This window comes from Dipodomys merriami, unplaced genomic scaffold (genome assembly GCF_024711535.1).
Source record: "Dipodomys merriami isolate MVZ:Mamm:240054 unplaced genomic scaffold, mDipMer1.0.p SCAF_819, whole genome shotgun sequence".
NCBI lineage: Eukaryota > Metazoa > Chordata > Mammalia > Rodentia > Heteromyidae > Dipodomys > Dipodomys merriami.
The window spans coordinates 264,357-287,830 of record NW_027206423.1 but is presented as its reverse complement, the minus strand read 5'-3'; the positions used below and the strand labels follow the sequence as shown (position 1 = coordinate 287,830).

Genomic DNA, 23,474 nt, shown 5'->3' with positions numbered 1-23,474 from the left:
GTGGGAGATTGAAAGAGGTCGCCTGAGATGCTTTATTTCCTCAATCTTCTATCTATGATCATTGTACAGGTAGTAGTTGGAGCTGATTTATATCACAGCTTTCCATGTTTTGGGCACATGTGGAAATTAGTGATGGGTTCTAGGCATTTCAGAGAGTAAAGGAAAACGTAGTCAAATGTGACTATACTGTATACAAAGCTAATGAATCCACATGCTATGTCCCATAGAAGGCACTTCCCTTTAGTGCAGAGGCATGAGTTCACTGCTAGCTTACTAATAATTGTGATTCTCACCATCTCATGCCATATCTCAGGGCCTGTTTCTGAGTTTTCTGAGAATTTATATCCTCTGTCCTTCAGGAGGTAATGTAAGTACTGTAAATGCTGTAGATAGGATGTATATTGCTCTATTTGGAAAAAAAGACAAAGTAATCAGTGTGCTTCTAGGTAACAGAGGCATCAGTCTCCCTGGCTGCAGCATGGGTACCAGATCTGCTCAGTGTTACAGAGATGATAACAGAACAGAGATCGCATGTGCATAAAAACAAGATGCCATGAAGGGGTAATATTTGAAGAAAGAATAAAAAAGAATAAGATGTGAGAGACAGGAAAAGAGAGAGAGAGGGAGAGACCTTGCAGTGGAGAGTTGTAATAAATTCAAGTGGCATTAAATCAACTGTGGTGATAGTTGATTCTTTACATTCAATCTATGTCTTTTTACATTATTTAAATAATCATGCCATATAAAACTAACCATCCTTGAACAATTTTATTTTTGCATGGTTTATGTTAAATGAATCATCTTGTAGTAATGAGTATTATTGATATAATTTTTAGAGACATTTTCTTAATCATTACAATATAGCTGAGAATTACTTTTGCTGCACTTCTTATTTTTTTTTTTGTAGGTTGTGGGGCCTGAATACTTGGCCTGGGTACTGTCCCTGAGCTCTTCAGCTCAAGGTTAGCGCTCTACCACTTGAGCCACAGTGCCACTTCCAGTTTTTCTGCTTATATGGTGCTGAGGAATTGAACCCAGGGCCTCATGCATGCAAGGCAAGCACTCTACCACTGAGCCACCTACCCATCCCTTCTTACTTATTATTGATGGAGCCAAGTTTCAGTGTGTTTAAGAAGCCTGTCCATATGTAGATAGTAAATGTATGAGAAAGCTGAGATATTTCCATAACCCTAAATGTAACACTACTAGAATATCTTCTCCCAGTAGTGAATTCTTAATAGAGGATGAGAGTTCAGAAAGAAAATCAGTTGTAAATCAAATCAATTGTGTGCTTGATATATTTTACAATTTTTCTTTGGTTTATTTTATTCAGTAGTGGATTCTTAATAGAGGAAGAGAGTTCAGAAAGAAAAGCAGTAAATCAAATCAACTGTGTGCCTAATATATTTTTACAATTTTTCTTTGGTTTATTTATCACTATTCTATACTCTTCTGAGGTATAGAAAAATATAGTGAACACTTTTTCATCACTGGGCATTTCCTTCTTTGGGCAAAGCTAATTCATGTGATAATAATAGTTTCTATTTCTTGAATATTTACTATAGCTCCAAAATCATGCATAAGAATAGGATACTATCAAACCTATATGGATACTGTCCATATGTCCCCCATTAGATAATTTTGTGTATGGCTTATTTCAATTTGCATAAAATGGAAGTGCAGGATTTGGTTCTGGCCTGTCACATTCCAACCCCTAGTACTCTAAATAGCACCTAAAAATATGTATTTTTATATTTCTTTTAACTTTAGGAAATACCCAGAGTCTGCCCTGAACAAATGTTTTTTCCCTTGTATTATTTATTTATGCATTTATTTATGTCATTCTAGGGCTTGAACTCAGGGCCTGGCCTCTCTGTGCTCAAAGCTAGCCCTCTACCACTTGAGCCACAGCGCCACTTCTGATTTTTGAGTGGTTAACTAGAGGTAAGAGTCTCACCAGGATTTTTCTGCCTGGGCTGGCTTCAAATTGCGATCCTCAGATCTCAGCCTCCTGAGTTGCTAGGATTACAGGTTTGAGCCACTGGTGCCAGGCTTCTCTTATATCTTTTTTATCATATCCTTTAATCAGACAAATAGGTCATTGGTACAATTGGAAACACAGCACTTACTTTTGAAATTTACGTCTTGTGGGAAGAAGATGCTGTGTGTGTGTATGTATGTGTGTGTGTGTATGTGTTGTGTATGTGTGTGTGAATACACACCCCTGGAGTCTCCCTGGGCATTCCCATTCACATCAGTAGCTAATTAATCAGCATTGATCATTGATCTCCTCAGCCATTCCAGAGCCAACCAAACCTTCCAGTTTCCTTTAGTTGCCATCTGAGAGGGAAGGCCTGAGGTGACTTTCTTTTGTGGAGAAGATCAAGAGTTATGTGGCACATATCCCTTTTATCTTCTAGATCCAAATAAATGAAGTAAAGGAACACTTTCTGCTATTGTTGGATAAAATGCAGAGGCCATCTGATCTGATGTGCAGTGTAAATATTTCCTTATGGACACTGTGCAGGTGATCTATCCTTTGCTGCAATCAGGGGGTGAGGGAGGGATATTGAAGTCACCTACTATTGCTTTATTATAATCTCTTTCCTTTCAGATCCGTTAATATTTGGTGCTGATATAAGAGATATACTGCAAGGAAAAATAGGAATCTGTTCATCCCTCCCCCAAAGAATCTTTATGGCTTGCCGTATGTATAAAAAGGCAGGCTAAAGGACCCATTTGAAATAACATTTCCTCAAATAATTTCAATTTTAAATAATCTATATTCCAATTAGGAATTTTTTTCTGGTCCTGCAGCTTGAACTCAGTGCCTCAATATTGTCCCTGAGCTTCTTTTGATCAAGGCAAGCACTCTACCACTTGAGCCACAGTCTGGCTTTTTGAGTAATTTATTGGAGATAAGAGTCTCACAGACTTTCCTGCCTGGATTGGCTTTGAACCACAATCCTCAAATCTCAGCCTCCTCAGTAGCTAGGATTACAGGCATGAGCCACAGGTGCCTGGCTACCAATTAGGAACATTTTGAGATAGTATATCCTCAACCTAATGTTACATTATATTCAATGTTTATGCCATTTGGTGTGATATTTCAATCAATGGTACATAACATGCAATGATCTAATTTAGATAACTAATCCATCCATCACCTCAAAAATCTATCATTTCTTTATGTTGTGAACACTCAAAATTCTCTTTACTAGCAATTTGGAAGTATTCAATTGAATGTTTTCAACCATCTAAACTAATTGTGCTATAAAAAAAAATCAAAACTCATTCCTCTTCTCTTTTTTGCTTCCCTGTATCATTAACCATCGCTCTAGTCCCTCCCATATATTTTTCTTGTTAAAATTCAAATGGTAATGGAATAGATATGTATTAACTTCCCACATACAATAATACATAATATATTTTATAATTAAGTAAAAATGACTTTAATGATTTTAGAGATGAAGAACGTGAGTGTGCACAACCAAAATCCTACAAATCTTTTAGAAAAATACCAATAAAATGAAAACAAATACACAAGTAGATAATTCAGGAAGAAAATGAATGTGTTTATTGACTAAATCTTTTGCTGTGCAGAAACTTTTTAGCTTGATACAATCCAATTTGTCAATTCTTTCCTCTATTTTCTGGGTCTCTGGAGTTCTGTTCAGAATGTTCCTGCCTATTCCAGTAGGTTCTAATGTTTTCCCTATTCTTCCCCATAGTAGTTTTAAGGTTTCAGGTCCTATATTCATTTTGAATTGATATTAGAACAAGATGAGAGACAGGTTCAGTCTTTCGAATATGGATTTAAAAAATGAACATGGTAAGTTTTTTGCTCTGTGGGATCTTTTTTCATAGCATAACTATACAAACTCAGAGAATCACACACTACATGTTTACATTGTATCTATATATGTTACATTGCCATAAGGTTGATTTTTAAAATACAGACTGTGGCCTCAATATGATACGTAGAAGATGAAATTTAAAGTTTCTTGTGATTCCAAAGATAAGAAAAAATACAGATACATGAAAGCTTACACAAATCTTAATTGGTATGGTTAGAAGGATGAGTTCAGGTGTGGACAAGTTTAAAATTGTAAGTAACTGTGGGGGATAGTGAGGGCACTTTACAAAGACTTCAAAGAAGCAGCGCGGCCATGATTAGAAGCTGGTACAGAGAAGGCCTATGAACCCAGGTAAGGCCTTCAAAAAGTTGCCTCCTCAGTTTCCAGGCTTTCCTTCCAATGTGCCTCTTAGTGTTGCACATTCCAATGCCCAGTATATAGGGAGATAAAGTGCAAAAGGAGGGGAGGGATGGTTGGGTGAAACTGTAAACTCCGTTAAATGTGATTCAGCACTGAAGGAAGATATTTAGGGTGTAATGAATATGTAGGCTTCAAGTAAGACATGTAATTTTGTCTGACTGATGAAGGGCTCAGATGATGGGGTGAAATAGGGAAGTAAGAGAAACCCCAAGCTGTAGAGGTATATTGCCAAGTAAGGAGGTCTGTTCTGAGGACACTGAAGAGATCACTACTGTTTGGGAAGAGCATGGGGAATAGAGAGAGTAGAGGATTTCAAGTGGATGTTGGAGAGCCCAGAAGTTTATTATAATTGCCATATTAGTACTGGGAAGTCTCCAAGGTCATACTTGGTAAACAATTCTCCTTCTACTGCTTAAGGGAAGCCTTTCCAAAGCTCCCAGGGTAGAATTGGTGTACATAATATTAGGGTCAGGAAATAGATTGATAATTGCAACTCAGCCTGATACATCAGCTTCTTTCTGATCTCAGATGGTTAGGGATACAGGGGTTCTATGAGGATGCTCCTCTCATGGAGGGTTGAGGCGCAGCCTTCTCTGCTGCTAAAGCAGCGGAACAATATGCCCTCCTGACCTCTCAAGGACTGAGACCCCTGATCTTAGCCTTGACAAATCACAACTGAAGAGAGTCCCTAAATGCCACCAGTCTGCAATAGGCTTCATGTCGACCTTGAAGCCAGTAGAATCGAGAGAAGTAAAACCAGCAGTTTTTCTTTCTTTGAACTCCAGGTGAGTGCCACCTGGGTGAGCCACAGTTAAATTCCAGGACACAAGAAATATTCTGCTTGGTGATTAGTACTAGACTCCGTTGTAGGGGTCCCCAGTTTGGGGACAGAGAAATACATGTTAAGTTCACCCAAAATCTTATTTTGTCATCCAATAAGAATTTTTTTATTCTCTATTTTCTATTCACTCTCTACCTGCTTGAACACACTATGCCAAAAATCATTCATGCCTGCACACCTTCCTCCCCAATTGCAAACACTTAAGAAAATACATGTTTTTATTGTTTTTTGTTTTTTGGGTCCAGTCATGGGGCCTGAACTCTGAGCCTGGGTGCTGTCCCTCAGCTCTTCAGCTGAAGGCTAGCGCTCTACCACTTGAGCCACAGCGCCATTTCCAGCTTTTTTCCTTTTGCTTATGTGGTGCTGAGGAATCGAACCCAGGGCCTCAGGCATGTAAGGCAAGCGCTCTACCACTGAGCCACCTTTCCAGCCCCAAGAAAATATGTTTTTTTTAAAAAAATGAAAACCATGATGGTTGACTTAAAATCATTAAGCCCATTTTAAATCTCAAATTCTATAATGCTCTGCTCTAAAATGACAATCAACAACAGATATCACAGCCAAGAGGCACAGAATGAAAGCATGGGCAGTGCTGTAGAAGTGAAAGGTAGGTTCATTTTCAACATAGTGTCTTGTACATTGTTACAATGGGTAAGCCTGTATCCTTATTTCAGCATTTTGTTACTTTCCTTCAATGAGATGTACAAGACACTATGTTGAAAACAAACTTCACAACTTGGGGGTGGGGAGGGATTGGGGAGCTGGAAGGGAAGGGATGGTAGGGGATAAACAAAAGAGATAAAAATGCTCAGTAGGAAATGTACTAATTACCTTACTCATGTAACTGTAACCCCTTTGTACACTATTTTTACAATTTTTAAAAAAAGAAAAAAATGTAGGGATTTTCTTTTTCTCTTGTTTTGTTTTTGAGTAGTAGATATCAGATGGGAAGTTATATCACACAGAGACAACATTCTGTATGCAGTTACATATGAAACAGTTCATTAATGCAGCCTTTGACTGTCCACTAAGCTAATTGCAAGCAATATTGGAATTTTGGTCTTCTGCTAGTAAGTTTAGGTGGTTTTTTACTGGGTATTTTATAGTCTTGTAGATCACTCTAAAGACTTATGGGATATTGTGTGGTTTTTCCTGTGAAAGGAATCAGGCTCACATTGGAGTGTGACTGAGCCTGCAAAAGAGCACATGGTGGTGATTAGTAGAAGACACTTTGGTGTCTACTTAGTTCCAATAGGGAGAGTCTCCCAAGTTCTAATAAGAGGGACACACATTTGGGCATGATAGGAAGAAGTGAAAACATTCAAACAAGATTATGTGGTAGAACAATGAAGGTGACTCCAGAAAGAATTTGTGTATACTCCTTCCTTTGCTTAAATACCTTTGCATGTATTTAATTCTGTGGCTTGGATGTGGTTGTATGGTAGCCTGATGATACAGTAAATTAGCCGATTGAGCTGATGTCATACTACGTGCTGTTGTTCAAATTTGAAGATGATTTATTATCAAGAAATGTAATCCAGGCACCCAGTGGCTCATGCCTGTTATCCCAGCTACTTAGAAGGCTAAGATTTTGAGGATTCTGAGAAGCCCTTTCTCAATGAAGAGCTAGACATGGTGGCACATGCCCGTTATTCTACCTGCCAGGAAGCTTAATATAAGTGGACTGCACATAGGTACACTCTTTGATTCCAACTGAAAAATAACTAGCAAAAGTCAATACTGGAGGTGTGGCTCAGTGCAACCGAAAAAGATGTTATAATAAACTATAATATGATATACTATTGTTACATTATATTACTATATAGTAACTCCTTATATAACTATGATATAAACTATTATTTTAAAGAGTATCATAAAGATTACACATATATGCAAAACAGATTAGAACAACACACACTGATCTTTGTAATGCAGAAATCAAGGCAAAAGTCAAAATAATTAGGAGTGGGGATTACCTTTTAAAATGTAGTTAAGATTATTAAAGCAAAGGTGATCAGGACTGAGTGGAATAATTTAATAATCTAATAAAAATCTTTCACTTAATACAGAAACATCTTTGCAATATGTCAAAAGGCCATCTTAGAACTTTTCCTGTCCTTTTTCTTATATGTATATGTTTATTGTTAGGCTTTTAAGGTAGATGTTAATTTTAGAATAATAATCATAGTAACCATTTATTCTTTGCTCTACACATGCATAGCCTCTTGATTATCAAAATCCTTCACCACAATGATGCATTTGTTGTAGCTGATGAACCGACATGGAGATATCATTTTCATGTGCTTTTGGGGTCATATGTAGAAAAATACATCTTTGCCAAGATCAATGTAAAAATCAATTGAATAATACCCACTAGTCACTTTATAGTTCCAGGTGTTACAAACAAAACATTAACAAAACATTGACATTTGTGTATAGAGTGAGATAAGGGTACTTTTGATCCTTCTGTATGTGGATCTAGGTCCTCAAGACGAATAATGAGTGTCAAATTCAGAAAGGAAGAAGTAGAATTATTTCTATTTATAAATTAAATGATTACGCACTCACACATACACATACAGAGAGAGATGATTCTAAAGATTAGAAGGCAAAAATTGAAAAACGTGAATTTATATGAAAAGCTATGGATTTATAAATTATAATTGTTTATTCATTATAAATCTGTAAACGATAAATTAATTCAGTGAAGTTGCAAGATATAAAAATCACATAAAACACTTGAAACAATAATCAAATACCAGGGGAAGACCGTTATCACGCCTAATTCAGAGTTCAGTATACTAGAGAAGAACAAAATTAAATATAAAAGACTCAACAGAATACAATGACAAAATACAAACTAGAGCCCATCCTCATGGAGTACTTAGGAAACAATACAAATAAGGTTTTAATTCGCATTCTTCATAGGAGGCATTGAATTGCTTTCTGTTATTTGTGCAGGTAAAAGGCTATGGGAAGACATAACACTACTTTGGATGATGGCTTTCTTTTGGTGGGCTTCTCAGACTGGCCTCAACTGCAACTTCTCTTGTTTATCTTCATTTCCATTTTCTATTCCTTAACTCTCTTTGGTAACACCAGCATCATCATCCTCTCCCGAGTGGACCTTCGGCTGCGCACACCCATGTACTTCTTCCTCTCCCACCTCTCCTTCCTGGATCTCTGCTACACCACCAGCACCGTGCCCCAGCTTCTCATCAACCTCCATGGACTGGACAGGACCATCAGCTATGGAGGGTGTGTGGCCCAGCTCTTCATTGTTCTCACCCTGGGTGGAACTGAGTGTGTGCTCCTGGTGGTGATGGCCTTTGACCGCTATGCCGCTGTGTGTCGTCCACTTCACTACATGACCATTATGAGCCCCCGGCTCTGCCAGGTGTTGGCTATCGCTTCCTGGGTAGGAGGGCTTGTAAACTCTCTGATTCAGACAGGCCTCATGGCCAGGCCTCTTTGTGGGCATCGACTGAATCACTTCTTCTGTGAAATGCCTGTGCTCTTGAAATTAGCTTGTGAGGACACAGGAGAAATAGAAGCCAAGATGTTTGTGGCTCGAGCCTTAATCTTGGTGTTTCCTGCAGCTCTGATTCTAGGCTCCTATGCAAACATTGCTAGGGCAGTGCTGAAGGTCCAGTCAATGGCTGGGCGTAGAAAGGCTTTCGGAACCTGTGGGTCCCACCTCCTGGTAGTTTCTCTCTTTTTTGGCTCAGCCATCTATACCTACCTCCAGCCCATCCACAAGTATTCTGAGAATGAGGGAAAGTTTGTTGCCCTTTTTTATACTATAATCACCCCTATGCTCAATCCTCTGATTTATACCTTGAGGAACTAGGATGTGAAGGAGGCCCTGTGGAAGGTACTGGGGATTGGTAGAGACTCAGAGTAGGAGGCCAAAGGAGGGCCAGTACAATGTTGTTGTTGTTGTTATTCTGCTCATACCCTGAAATACATTCTGCTCCTTGATGGTCCTAGAAAACAACCCTCAATAGACCTCTGGGCTGTGATGCCTTTACTTTTTGCAAATGTAAAGTTAGGAATCTCTTGAGATGCTTTGTATTTTACTGTCCAAGATCTTTGTACAGTTAACTTTCATCACAATGTTACAGAAGAAAGCACTTAGGAAGAGGGGAAGGTCGTGTATCTGGTCACATTTGGAATGTAGTGATGGGACATAAGTGTTTCTGGGTCTGAAATTAATTTATCTCCCATCAATGAACCCCCGTATGGAGATAAAGTACAGGAAGTGACCTCACTGCCAGCTTTCTAATTAATTGTGATGCTGGCCACATCCCTTCACCTCTCAGGGTCTGTTTCTAAGTTCTCTGACTAGTGTTACACTTTATCCTTCCAGTTGGTGCCTTCACTGAGTGCAAAAATAAGATCACAGTCAGCGGCACTTCATGGCACAGGTGGTTTTACATAGTTTGTTGTTTGCCTACTTTACAAAAGGTAAATCATTAGGGTAGCACTGGATAAAGGAGGCAGCAAACTCTCACCAGCTATAACAAAGGTCTTGAACATGCTGCTTGGTGTCATAGAGAATACAAGAAAAAAATGGAAAAGACATGGGGCTGGGCCTGTAGCTCAGGGGTAGGATGCTTGCCTAGCATACACTAAGGCTCTTGGTTCAATTCCCAGCACTGAAAAAAAAACTAAGAATGGAAATAGAATGAGCCAAGAAGGAGTAAGGTATGAAAGAAGAAAAAAACACAAATGAGACAGTTAAGAGAGAAAAGTTCCTGCAGTGAAAAGTCATGGAAAATTCCAAGTGAGGAGATGGTGGACTATTCAAATTCTGCCACTATCATTTCTCTTCATTCATTATAGTCCCATTACAAAGTGCACATGTCCCTGAAAATAAGCTTTTGCAGTTTTAGTAAGTTTCATTTTGAGCAACTCATCTTTAATAGTGATTACATAAGTAATCATTATATAATCTTGCATTATTTTATGTAAACAATTTCCATGAGCCTTACAATATAACTGGAAGAGTTTTGTTATAGTCCCTGCTTGTTCATTATTGAAGTATGTTTCAGTGCATTGGAGTTCATATAGCAAATACAGAATGAAGCTGAGATGCTTTGTGCAACCCTAAAGCCAACCCTTACTTCTGTTTCACATTTGCCAGGTCCCTTTGTCTGAGAATGCATTCTGTGGGAATACATATCCCTTGGATCCCTTTCGACTTCTCATTCATGGTAGTGGCTAATTGGTCAACTGAGATCATGAGTTCTCTTAGCCACTTCGTTGCCAGTGAGCGATCCCAGCTTCCCTTAGCTGTATCTGACTTATTCAGACAACTATGGAAGGTTGGTCCAATACACATTAATCAGTAAAGGAAATACAGAATGAAGGTAAACAGAATTAAGGATGGAATCATATAATAATCTCAAAAAAGCATTTGACAGAATTCAACATCCTTTTATAACAAAAACTCTGAAGAAATTATAAATAGAACATATCTCAACATAATGAAGGCTACCTATGACAAACGAATAGCCAAAATGCTATTAAACAGGGAAAAACTGAAACCATTGCCTTTGCAGGGAAGAATGAGGCAAGATTGGTCCACTCTCATCACTCATCCAATACAACACTTGAATTCTTAGCCAGAGAAATGGAGTGAGAGAAAGAAATAAAAGGGAATAAAATAGGATGATGTGATCTGATACTGAAAACACCCTAAATACTCTACCAACCTCTTAGATCTAATAAATGCATTCACAAAATTGCACTATAAAAATCAACAAAAAGAAATATAGAAAATACTTTTTTGTAATCCAACAGGCTAAGAAAGATCATCAGGAAATAATCCCATTCACAATTCAAAAGTTTAAAAGTACCTAAAAATCACCTTACCTACACAAGTGAAAGACCTCTACAATGAAAGCTATAAAACACTAAGAAACACTTTGAAGAAGGCACCAGAAGATGGGAAGACCTTCCATGGTTTTAAATCCACCAACTATTGTGAACATAGCTACGCAACAGATAGCAATCTACAGAGTCAGTGTGGTTCCTATTAAAAACCTAATGTCATTCTTTACAAAAAAGAAAATTAATCATAAAATTCATGTGAAGGCATAAAAATCCAAATAACCAGAGCAATCCTGTGCAAAAATAACAATACAGAAGTACTACAATACCTGACTTTAAATTATACTACAGAGCTATACTAACGAATAGAACCCAGAAATAAACCCACACAAGCATAGTCATCTGATTTTAGACAAAAGTGACAAAAAACATGCATTTGAGAAAAGACAGTTTCTTTAATAAAGATTCTTGGAATACTGGATAGTCACATATCCAGGTCTGAAAGACCCTGTACAAAAAACTATTCAAAATGAAGCAAAGATTTTAACGTTAAGATCTAAAACTTTGAAACAACTAAGGAAAACATAGGGTAGACCCTAGAGGGTATACAAAATTGTGAACAGGACTCTAGTAGTTCATAGAATAAGAACAAAACTTGATAAATAGGGTGGCGTCAAATAGAAACAACTGCACAGCAAAGGAAGTAATGAGGAGACGCCTACAGAATGATAAAAAAAAAAAAAAAAGTCTTTGCAAGCTATTCCTGTGACTAATCTCTAAAAATACACAAAGACTTCAAAAAGAAGTCTGATGTGTTGGTTTATACCTGTAATTCTAATTACTCAGAGGCTGAGATTGGGGGAGATTACTATTTTAGGCCAGCCTGGGGGAACATAAAAGTTTACAAGACTCTACTTCAACAGAAAAGGCTAAGCATGCTGGCGCAGGCCTGTAATTCAAGCCACAACAGAGGCACAGGTAGGAGGATCACAGGCTAAGGCCAGCTATGGACAGAGAAGGAGTGTTCTGAGGACACTGAAAAGATCTTTGGTTGGGAAGAGAATGGAGAGTAGTGAGACGTGAGGACTGTCAGGCAGATCTTGCAGGGCATGTCAGGTGATTAAAATTTCCACACTGGGACCCAGAGGTCTCCAAGGCCACCCTTGGTAAATAACTCTCTTTCCATGGCTTTAGGGAGGCCTTATCGATGCCCACTGGGCAGAGCTGGTGTATTTAGCCACAGTGTTAGGACATGTTTAGCTGATGCAGTAGTTCACCCGTAGGGTCAGGAGGTGGCCTGATGATCTCCTAGCTTCTTCCTCATCTCAGGTGGTTAGGGATAGCGAGGTTCTGTGAGGAGGATGTTTCTCTCATGGAGGTTTTGTGGCTCGGCCATCTCTGATGCTGAGGGGGACAGTGCACTGTGATGGCGTCTCGAGCACCTTGTGAGCTCTTCCCACTGCAGGGGAAATCACAACTAAGCAGTCTTTCATCTAGACCTCACTAATGGCACCGGTCTCCAGTGGGCCTCATTTCCCTCAAAGCCAATAGGTTTGAGGGAGGTGATAGCGGCGATTTTCTGTCCTTGAATTCCAGGTAAGTGGTGACTAGGTGGGACACTCTGACTGATGGTTGTAATCAAGAGAACAAGAAGCAGACCCCTGTGGAATTAGTACTGCGTTCTGCTGTGTGTGAGGGTCTAGTTTGAGGGCAGAGCAAACATACTTTGGTACTGATAATGACTTTGTTCTCTATCAACTATCCATCTTCCCTCTGCCTACTCTACACACAGCAGATCAAAAATTACTCTCTTTAAGACATGTAAACCCCCATAAGCATTGACTTAAACCATGTTGATGATTTTCAAAATCATTCCAAAACTCAAATCCTATGATGCCAAGGCTGTGAAATGCAAAAATTAACTGCAGACAACAGAGGCAGAAAACAGAATACACGCATGCTCAAGGTTATTGAGATGAATCAAGAAAATTTTCTTAGAAGAGTCACAAACACTAGGGTCACAGACAAAACAAGCAACTTAATTCTATAAACTGTAAATGAAGCCGACTACTAATTTGGATTTTGTTTTGTCTTCTGCTAGAAAACTGGGGTGAGTTTATGTTGGGCGTTTGAAAGAAGAGGCTTGTAGATCATAAAGACTTTACAATCTAGCTGATATTGTGGAATGAATGGGGTCTAAATCACAGAGCGGTAAAAGAGTAGGTACTGATAGCGTGAATAGAAGAATACTTTGCTATCTAGTTAGGTCATTAATGAGATTAATCTCCCATACTGCCGGAGTGCTATACCTGCAGGCATAATGGGAAGACGTGAAGCTAGATTCAACTTGAGAATTCATGTTTGAACAATAAGCACAATTAGAAGAGACTTTGTGATATCTCTTCCTTTGCAAAACAGAAGATAAGGTTGTCTGGATTAAATGTGGTTCTACTGCAATCTGATAATATCATTAAATTAGAATGAAAGATGTTAGTGTTATAGGTCATTTAAGAGACTTCTAATCAAGAAATGTATTATTTATAAAGATTATTTATAGACACAAACACAGAGTTGAACACAGAGAATCACTAATATTTGCATTGAAGAAACCAATGCACACTTATTACAGACTTAGGAGATACCAGGGGCATAAAGAAGTAATCAGTGTCTAAAACATCATCTTAGAAAAGTAAGGAGGATCAGGGCAGGGTGGGATGAGTAGAAACATTTAACACAATCTTTCACCTACTACAGGAACATTTTTACAGTATCCTGAAAGGTCAGTGTGTGAATTAATAGGCATCATTGGTGTTATGCAAAAAGTGTCTTCTATTTCAGACTGTCTATTTTTAGATCCTCCTATTCTTATTTTCAAGCTTTCTTCTTATGGAGCTACAATTCTCCCCCTTGTAAATGTCACTAGTTGGTCTGTGTATGTATGGCTTTCAGAGACCAACAAAGACAATTCATCCCTGCTTCCATAGGAGATATTTTAAAACATGGACATAAACTATCACAGCTGTCTTTAATTATGTTCTAGCTGAATTAGAAACACCGGTTTCTCACTCAGGATGCTTATAGATGCTGCATTGGTTTTATAGTCATTTGGTTCTATATATTTAGTCAATTTTCTAACCAGAAGCTACAGCCAGGAACTTGTATAGAATACTAAAAGTATAATCCTATGCAAGCAGGGCAATTTACTGATCAGATTTTAGCCATGAGACATTACACTTCTCTGAACTATATAAAGGCTGGATCAAAGACTCCAACATAGTTATCTACATATAGTGAAAATATGGAGCTGAGGGACGGAGTGGGAAAAGACTAGATGGAAAAGAAATGAAGCAGGGGATTCATAAACCGAGTTTGCATTTTGGCATCCTATAGAGGGAATGGATGTATCAGGGAGACACTGGGAGAAAATGATTTTTAGGTTCCATTAATAGATTCCAAAGGTCAAGGTTCTTTTATCATTTTTGCCTAACCTGGTGTATTTTGTTAAATTCGGTGCTCAACTAGACACTGTTGACTTGTGTTTAGACTTTATTCAGTATGCCTTTAGGACATCTATGCCTCTTAGTTTCTTGGTAACTGGCTCTGAAGTCTACAAGTTTGGTCTATTCCCTTCTATATGATTTCGAATGAGGTTTGGAAACTGCGTCCCATTTTCCCCACTCAGAGTCATCTTTTCTTAGGCACTTTGGTCATGGTTGCTTTTGTTTCATTAAATTCAAATTCTTTTTTTTTTTTTTTTGGTCAGTCATGGGCCTTGAACTCTGGGCCTGGGTGCTGTCCCTCAGTTCTTCAGCTCAAGGCTGGCACTCTACCACTTGAGCCACAGCACCGGTTTTCTGAGTGGTTTATTGGAGATAAAAGTCTCACAGACTTTTCCTGCCCAGGTTGGCTTTGCACTGTGATTCTCAGAGTAGTTAGGATTACAGGTGTGAGCCACCGGTGCCTGGCTATCAAATTCAAATTCTTATGGATTGTTTTAACATATATCACCTAATCATGATTTGAAGTTTTTGCTCAATTACATGATAGTGCTTCTTCTGGTGCTATGATACAAGTTAGTGATGAGATACAGAGCAGGGACACTAAATAGACATTGTGCCACCAACTGAGAAACACCACGGATTTGTCTGTTCTCTCCTCTTGCTCAGGAAACATGTATCTCTGGGATATTTATGCACACCAGGAATGGCACCAATGTGGGGGAGCATATACAACAAATGTTATATATACTCACAGTGGAATATTACTCGCTGATTAGAAAGAATGATAGTGTACCATTTGTAAGGAAATGGAAAGAGCTGGAAAGAATTATATTAAGTGAAGCAAGCCAGTCCCAGAGAAACAAAGGTTGCATGGTTTCTTTCATTAGTGATAGCCAGAATATGCCTCTAAGTCAATAAGTAAACATGCTGGGTGGCATGTAAGCAGTCCTGATTGAATTATAATTGGTGCTATGGAGAGCTCAAATAGTACATTTATTTAGGAAGATTAAGTCAAACCCAACAAAATGAGCACCAGGAACTTGCAGGGAGGGAAGGACAAAGGGAGAGCAGTAGACAATGAAGGTAGTGGGGGAAGAGAATACAGTCAAGAATTCATTGTTTATATCACAAAATGAGAAATGTAAAGGAAATGGTGGGTGGAAGGGGAATGAGATCACTGAAGGGGTGTCAGAAATCAAGATACACAGTATTCATATACTATTTTGTTAAATGACACCTCCCCTGTAAAACTACTTAGAAGATTTTTTAAAAAGAGCTTAGGAAAAGAATGTCCAAAGTAGAAAAAGAAACAACTCTTCCTGGGAGGGAAAATAAGGGATGGATTTACCAATTGGAGAACTAGAAGAAAATATAGAGCATTATAATTTATTAAAATAAATATATTTATCACATTTTTTTTCTGAAGATGGATCTTCACTACTATGAGTTTGGTGACATCTGACAGCTGATCATGAGCAGGACTTTCAGGACTGGGGCACTATCTATATGCACTGAAGGAAGTAAATGAGTACCCAGAGGTCAAAGTTGAGATCACATTTCATTTAGTCCTGGGTCCTAATTTACTAATTGGACCATCAAAAAGAACAAAAGAAAGCAATACAGAATACCAAATGCTGTACTTTATACTTTAATTTTTGTTGTTGTTGATGGTGGTGGTTGTGGGGCTTGAACTCTGGGCCTCGGTGCTGTCTTTCAGCTCTTCAGCTCAAGGAGAGCGCTCTACCACTTGAGCCACAGTGCCACTTCCAGTTTTCTGGTGGTTTACTGGAGATAAGAGTTTCACGGCCTTTCCTGCCCGGGCTGGCTTTGAACTGCGATCCTCAGATCTCAGCCTCCTGAGTAGCTAGGATTACAGGCGTGAGCCACCGGCACCCAGCTGATTTTTTTTTTTAAGTTTCCACATCTGTTGGGGTGCTCATTCATATAAATACTGGAAGGAAGGCATCACTTTGGCTCTACTTTCACTGAAGAGAACATCAGAACCACATGACTGAGTCATCTAGCTAAAATAAAGAAAAAGGCAGCAGGTCTAGGTGTTAAGGAAAGGTTCCATCACTGCTGATCCAATGAGCAAAATAAAGAACAAAAGGCTCTACAAAACTGAAATGAATAAAAAAAATGGAAAGTAAAACTTGCATTCTGGACTGTTGAGGGGATATTGTAAAACTAGAAATTAATTCGTGTTCTTTCTAGGGGGTAATTGAATTGTCCTCTGCTTTTCGTACAGGTGAAAGACGATGGGAAGGTGCAACATCACTTTGGGACAGAGCTTAATTTTGGTGGGCTTCTCAGACTGGCCTCAATTGGAACTTCTCTTTTTTATCTTCATTTTGATTTTCTACTCCCTGACTGTCTTTGGCAACACCACCATCATCGTCCTTTCCCGACTAGACCCTCGACTGCGCACGCCCATGTACTTCTTCCTCTCCCAACTCGCCTTCCTGGACCTCTGCTTCACCACCAGCACCGTGCCCCAGCTTCTGGTGAATCTTTCTGGACTTGACCGGACCATCAGCTACGGACGGTGCGTGGCCCAGCTCTCCATTGTCCTCACGCTGGGTGGAACTGAGTGTGTGCTTCTGGTGGTGATGGCCTTCGACCGCTATGCCGCTGTGTGCCATCCACTCCACTACATGACCATTATGCACCCCCGACTCTGCCAGGCTTTGGCTGCTGTTTCCTGGGTGGGAGGCCTGGTGAACTCTCTGGTTCAGACAGGTCTTCTGATGGCCATGCCTCTCTGTAGCCATTGTCCAAATCACTTCTTCTGTGAGATGCCTGTTCTCATGAAGTTGGCTTGTGAGGATACAAGAGGAACAGAGTCATATATGTTTGTTGCTGGTGCTGTAATCTTGGTCTTTCCTGTATCACTGATTCTAGGTTCCTATGCACACATTGCCAGGGCTGTGCTGAAGGTCAAGTCAATGGCTGGACGCAGAAAGGCTTTTGGTACTTGTGGATCTCACCTCCTAGTGGTTTGTCTGTTTTATGGCTCAGCCATCTACACATACCTCCAACCCAAGGGCAGTTATTCCGAGAGTGAGGGGAAGTTTGTGGCTCTTTTTTATACCATAATCACCCCCATGCTCAACCCTTTGATTTATACTCTGAGGAACAAGGATGTGAAAGGGGCTCTGTGGATAGTATTAGGAAGAAAGTTGAGTTAGGTGCTGAAATACGAGAACATCTCTGAAAGAAAAATAGGATTCTGTAAACTGATTAAGTATAATGATGAAAAGAGAAGATTGCAAAATGTTTTAAAAAAAAGCAAGTCGAAATTTTGGCTTTTCCTTTGAGATACTTATATCATATTTTGTAATTTGTAGTGAACACATGTAATTGTATTTATTGTAAAGGAGAGTGAGGTTCTGTGAATTGTTAGGTGTGCTTTTTTTGATAAATCTAAAGACCAAATAATACCAGAAAAAAACAATCAAAGATTTATTACATTTGAATATACATTGAGATCTTTACAAAAGAGTGAATTCCATATGAAAATAGCATGGCAATGTGTTTTTCTACTTTTTATGGAAAGAACAATACATTTGCAAGGAAATGGTAGGACAAATAGATCTATGGCCTAGGATAGTAAATTAAAGGGATATCAAAACAGACATAAAAGCTAGCGTGGTAGTCTTCCTAAAGACAGAATTTGTTCTGTGTGGATATCTGACAGGATGAGGATCAACATAGGGAAAGGTAAGGAATTACACACAGTAAACTCACTAGAGCAAGTAAGAAGGTATGTTCATGGAATACCAAGTACATCACTTTGGTTAACACCGCCTAAAGGGAATAGCAAATAGAGGCATGGAAAGCTGATTTTGGAGAGCCAATCAGTAACTTATAATTGCCACATGATGGCTCTCTGGGGTCTCTAAGGACATACTTGGTAAACAACTATCCTTACATTGCTTTAGGGAAGAATTATCAATGCCCATATGCAAAATTGGTGTGCTCAGTCTTAGGGTCAGGAGGTGTTTTAATGATGCAGCAGCTCAGACTTAGGGACAGATAGAGAGAGGTCTGATAATAAACTAGCTGATGATAAGTTGACCAGGGCAAGCTACAGAAGAAGATCCATGAGGAGGATGTTCCCAACCCCAACAGTATGAGCTTCAGACATCTCTGCAGGTAATGCCACATGCTATCATAACTTCTCACGGACAGAGCAAGACCTCAATCGAATATAAATGTGTCTTCTGCAGACATCTATAAATATCACCGGTCTCCTATTGGCCTCCTATTTCCTTTGAAGCAACTAGAATTGACAGAGTTAAAAGAGGCAGTTTTCTTTCTTTGAATTCCAGGTGAGTATTGACTGAGTCACTCTGGCTCCACAGTTAAGATCTAGACAAGAAATATTCTGGCATGAAATTTCCATTGGGGTCCCTTGTATTGAGGCCCCAGTGAGTAACGGTGAGTTCATACAAAACACGTTTATCACAGACTCCAACTCTGTATCACTTCTCCACCCACTCTCTACTCCACACACCACACCTCAAAAAACATCTCTCTCCAAGTTCATAAACGTAGGAAAACAAGTCATTTGGATGTAAACCATGAAAGCTGACTTAAAATCATTTTGAAGCTCCTTCCAAACTCAAATCCTATGATGCCAAGACCACAATAAACAAAGTAAACTGTAGGCATCAGAGCCAGACACAGAAGAGGGGCATGGTCAGATCTGTGGAAATATATCAATAAACTTTTTTTTGAGGAATACGCAATAGAAGGGAACCCAGAAGGAGATGTTATGTGTGACCAGTTAGTGAAAACAAGCTATTTGTATTCATAAACTCATTTACCGATAATTAAAAAAAAAAACTAAAAAAAACAAGCAGTTATTTTGAATGTCGGCCAAGCTGACTAAAATCAGTCTCTGATTATTTGCTCTTGTACTGGAGATTGTGCTCAGTCATTAAATAGAAGAGGTTTGCAGATTACCCCCAAATATTTGTGGGATCTGACTGAAGTGAAGGTGGTGAGTCTGAGTGAGTCTGTAGAAGAGCAGGTGGTGATGGAGACAGGTAGAAGGATGCTTTGGTACCTAATTAAGTTCAACAGGTAGATTAATCTCCTTAGCAGTAATAAAGGAGCTATACCTGTATGTATAACTGGAGGAAATGAAATTCAATTCAACTTGAGAATATACAGAGGAACAATGGTATAAGGAAGGAAGCTGTGTATGCTCTTCTTATGCCCAGCTAGACTATTAAATTCTATTATTAGAACATGGCTACATTGTAGACTGACAATATCATTAAATCAGTGGATATAGTACTACATGCTATTGGAAAAATAGTAAAACATGATTTCTGATCAACAAGTATATATTTATGAAGATAATGCACCCACACCTAGACAGAAGTATGGTTAAAAAAGCTATAAACACAATCAATGATCTTTATAATGTAGAAAACTAAATAAACCAAATAGGTAAATGTCAAAATACTGTCTGTACCAAGCAACAAGGTGGCGGCTGTTTATTGTGTGTGCTCCTTAGACAGCCTTCCATGCTTGCCACCATGCACTAGACCAATGCTTAAGCCAGTGTGACCACAGCCAAAGCCTACCTGAGTTATAAGAAGAACTAGGAATGTACGGGATCTACCTATACATGCTTCCTGTGGACAGTAAGCCATAGTTGCTCCTTAAGAATGGAAGTGTTTCCCTTGGAGGTTTGCTATGATTCAGACCCTTGCTGGGAAGAATGAAGAAAAGCTGTGTGAGGTATTGTAAAGGTGTCATAAGCACAGCAGTGTGTTGCTGACGAAGGGCGCAGAGCAAGGAACACAAGGGAGCTGTATGGAAGTGTCTGCGCTGAACTCAGCTGTACTGAGCTGTAGTGAAGTGGTCGCTCACATCCCTTCCAGGTCGGGTTTAAAGCCAATGTTCAGCTGGGCCTGGGTGGTTCTGTGGATCAAACCATTAGCACTCGTACCCTGGGGACATTAGAAGGCCGGACACTTGGCAACACGAGGCACTCACCATTTGTCACACAGATGTTTAATTCCTGCATAGTGTCATAATGACGCTTTTTCTTGCAGGGCTAGAAAAAAAAAATAAAAACTTCAACCAAGCGGCTACCGGGTCTTAAGACTCTGTCTTTGTAGAATGTTCATCAAGTGCAAAATCTATTGGATTGTTTTCTACCATAAATCACATAATGTATTTTGGTTTGGTTGCGATAATTAGGGGCTGCAATCAGATGGGTGAAAGCTTCCTTTGTGTAGAACCAAGGTGATCCACTACAATATTTTGCTTCCCTACCAAAAAATTGTATTTTGGGAAATCAGTTTCCACATTATAACCCTGGTGTTTTAGTCTCATTAGTGTGAGGAGGGCAGTACATTATCTCTGCTTTCAAACAAGGAAGCATATACATCCAAAGAACTGAGTGGCCTGTATAATATCATGAAACAAATAGACAGAAGGTCTTCAAGCAGGGTTCAGTCATAAGCTATACTACTCTCAATCTAGTAATCTAATCATCTAAACGTTCCACTAAGGGGTATTTAGGAGATTAATACAATGTAAGATTTGTAAATCTCATCCTCCATAGGAGGTATTGAATTGTCTTGTTACTCCTGCAGGTGAAAGGTCATGGGAAGACTCAACACCAGTTTAGATAATGGCTTCATTTTGGTGGCCTTCTCAGATTGGCCTCAACTGGAATTTCTCTTTTTTGTCTTCATTTCCATTTTTTACTCCCTAACTCTCTTTGGCAACACCACCATCATCATTCTCTCTCGAGCAGACCTTCGGCTGCGCACGCCCATGTACTTCTTCCTCTCCCATCTCTCCTTCCTGGATCTCTGCTACACCACCAGCACTGTGCCCCAGCTGCTGGTGAATCTTTCTGGACTTGACAAGACCATCAGCTATGGACGGTGTATAGCCCAGCTTATCATATTTCTCTCCCTGGGTGGAACTGAGTGCATGCTGCTGGTGGTGATGGCCTTTGACCGCTACGCTGCTGTGTGCCGTCCGCTCCACTACGCGACCATCATGCACCCTGTCCTCTGCCAGACACTGGCTGCTGTTTCCTGGGTGGGGGGCATCGTGAACTCTCTGATTCAGACCAGCCTCATGATGGCCATGCCTCTCTGTGGCCATCGCCTGAATCACTTTATCTGTGAGCTGCCTGTTCTCCTGAAGCTGGCTTGTGAGGACACAGGAGGAATAGAGGCCAAGATGTTTGTGGCTCGAGTCATAATGATTGCCATGCCTGCAGCCTTAATTCTAGGCTCCTATGCACACATTGCCCGGGCAATGGTGAAGGTCAAGTCAACAGCTGGACGGAAAAAGGCTTTTGGGACTTGTGGGTCCCATCTTGTGGTGGTGTCTCTTTTTTATGGTTCAGCCATGTACATATACTTACAGCCCAAGGAGAGTTATTCTGAGAGTGAGGGGAAGTTTGTTGCCCTTTTTTATACTATAATTACTCCCATGCTCAATCCTCTGATTTATACTCTGAGAAACAAGGATGTGAAGGGGGCTCTGTGGAAGGTGCTAAGGAGAGGCAAAGCTGTGGGGTAGGAGGAGGAAGGAAGATCAGTAAATTTTCTGTCATGGCTCTTAACCTGGAGTCCATCCTATTCTGCAGCTCTGTGAGTCACTTGAAAACAACCCTTGATAGACCTCAGGATTTTGATGCCTTCCTCTTTTGACAACTGGATGTGAAGATCTCTAAAAATGCTTTCTAGTTCAGTGTTTATTGTTCAGGACAAAGTCAGATCTGACTTATACTACAACTCGTGAAGAAGTGATGTATTTAAGGAGAAAGAACAAATGAGAGTAACACAAGTAAAAAATGAGACAGAGAAATCCTGGCAGGGAAAAGGCTTGGGAAACCCAAGTAGCCCCAAGCCAAACTGGGGAGATAGTTGAGTCTTCACACTCCACCATCATCATTTGTTTTTGGAGGGTCTGAGTTCAGAGACTCATGCTTGCTAGGCAAGCACTCCACCATTTGAGCCAAGCCTACAGCCCTTTTCGCTTTAGTTTATTTCTTAAATACGATCTTGCTTTTGTCCAGAGCTAAGCAAAATGTTCCTGATTTCATCTTCCCATAACTTGGATAATGGATAATGCACCAACACATGGAGGACAGTTTCAGACACAGGATCTCACTAATGTTTTTGCTCAGGCTGATGTCAAACCATCTTTCCCATCTCTCATATTATATAGCTGGGATTACAGGTAAGTACCACCAAATCTGGTCCACTGTCACTTCTTTCTATGTACATGAATGATGGCTTCAAATAGAAGCAGAATCAATATGACCCAGCAATCCTTATAATACTATAATCCTATTACACTCAAAGGAAATATAATCAGTGCGTAAAGAGACAGCAGCATTTGAGTGTTTCTAAAAGCCTTTCCACCTATGTAAGATCAAAAAACTAACCTAAATGTCCATCAGTAAGTGAATAAAGATGTTTATAGTGTGTCACTATTAGATACAATCTTTTGTACATGACTGGTTAGATCTTGTTGGTCTAAATAATTATTTAAACATAATATACCCTCATGTCTACTCCGTGTGGATGACCTGTCACTTGCTGAAAATGGCATACTGAATTGCCCACAGTTACTGTAGCATAATGTATCTCATTAATATTTTATGTATTTATTTAGGTGCTTATTAATATTTTGTGAATATACTGAGGTGCTGATATAAGAGATTATACACACAGAAAACACAGGCCTCTGTCTTATACTAACAGGTCAAAATTATACAAGGCATAAAAGGAACATTATAAAACTTTCAAAAGCGCAGACGAGAGTTCTACAGTGTTATCTTGAAGACACATTGTCACATTTTATAATTTGTAATTGTACATATCACAAAAGATGGAGAAATTCTCAGCACCAAACCTTAGCTCTGTGTGAACCCTTTGGTGGAGCTTATTAACCTAATTAACATATAGCAGAGGTAAGAGAAAAGCATCCAGGTTTTATTATGTTTAGATATACTTGGGGACTCTATAAGAT

At 39.4% G+C, this 23,474-nt stretch overlaps 3 protein-coding genes and 1 long non-coding RNA gene across 8 annotated transcripts in view; 3 read left to right on the top strand and 1 right to left on the bottom strand.

Annotated features, from left to right (window-relative positions):
* The window catches only part of LOC138819786 (uncharacterized), a 149,102-nt gene that overhangs the window by 77,478 nt on the left and 48,150 nt on the right, over window positions 1–23,474 (bottom strand). The window contains exon 3 of one of the 4 annotated variants that reach the window (XR_011369635.1): window positions 20,466–20,526. The exons of the other annotated variants lie outside the window; for them this stretch is intronic. This is a non-coding gene — a long non-coding RNA (uncharacterized lncRNA). The remainder of the gene's footprint in view (window positions 1–20,465; window positions 20,527–23,474) is intronic. 4 annotated transcript variants of the gene reach the window in all.
* On the top strand, window positions 8,090–8,968 carry LOC138819796 (olfactory receptor 2Y1B-like). Its single transcript, XM_070011332.1, has one exon. It carries the CDS (start codon window positions 8,090–8,092, stop codon window positions 8,966–8,968), a length of 879 nt encoding a protein of 292 aa, XP_069867433.1.
* LOC138819797 (olfactory receptor 2Y1B-like) lies at window positions 16,712–17,641 on the top strand. The gene has a single exon (XM_070011333.1). The coding sequence runs from the start codon at window positions 16,712–16,714 to the stop codon at window positions 17,639–17,641; it is 930 nt and encodes a 309-aa protein (XP_069867434.1).
* LOC138819795 (olfactory receptor 2Y1B-like) lies at window positions 21,081–22,604 on the top strand. Of its 2 annotated transcripts, XM_070011331.1 has the most exons (2): window positions 21,081–21,882; window positions 22,516–22,604. In XM_070011331.1, exons 1-2 carry the CDS (start codon window positions 21,081–21,083, stop codon window positions 22,566–22,568), a joined length of 855 nt encoding a protein of 284 aa, XP_069867432.1. In that variant the 3' UTR covers window positions 22,569–22,604. The 2 variants fall into 2 exon arrangements, with proteins under 2 accessions (XP_069867432.1, XP_069867431.1); XM_070011330.1 differs by lacking the exon at window positions 22,516–22,604 and having other exon boundaries at window positions 21,081–22,016.

Coding starts and splice junctions, on each gene's coding strand:
- LOC138819797 (XM_070011333.1), top strand. CDS start 16,712: ATGGGAAGGTGCAACATCACTTTGGGACAGAGCTTAATTTTGGTGGGC.
- LOC138819796 (XM_070011332.1), top strand. CDS start 8,090: ATGGGAAGACATAACACTACTTTGGATGATGGCTTTCTTTTGGTGGGC.
- LOC138819795 (XM_070011330.1), top strand. CDS start 21,081: ATGGGAAGACTCAACACCAGTTTAGATAATGGCTTCATTTTGGTGGCC.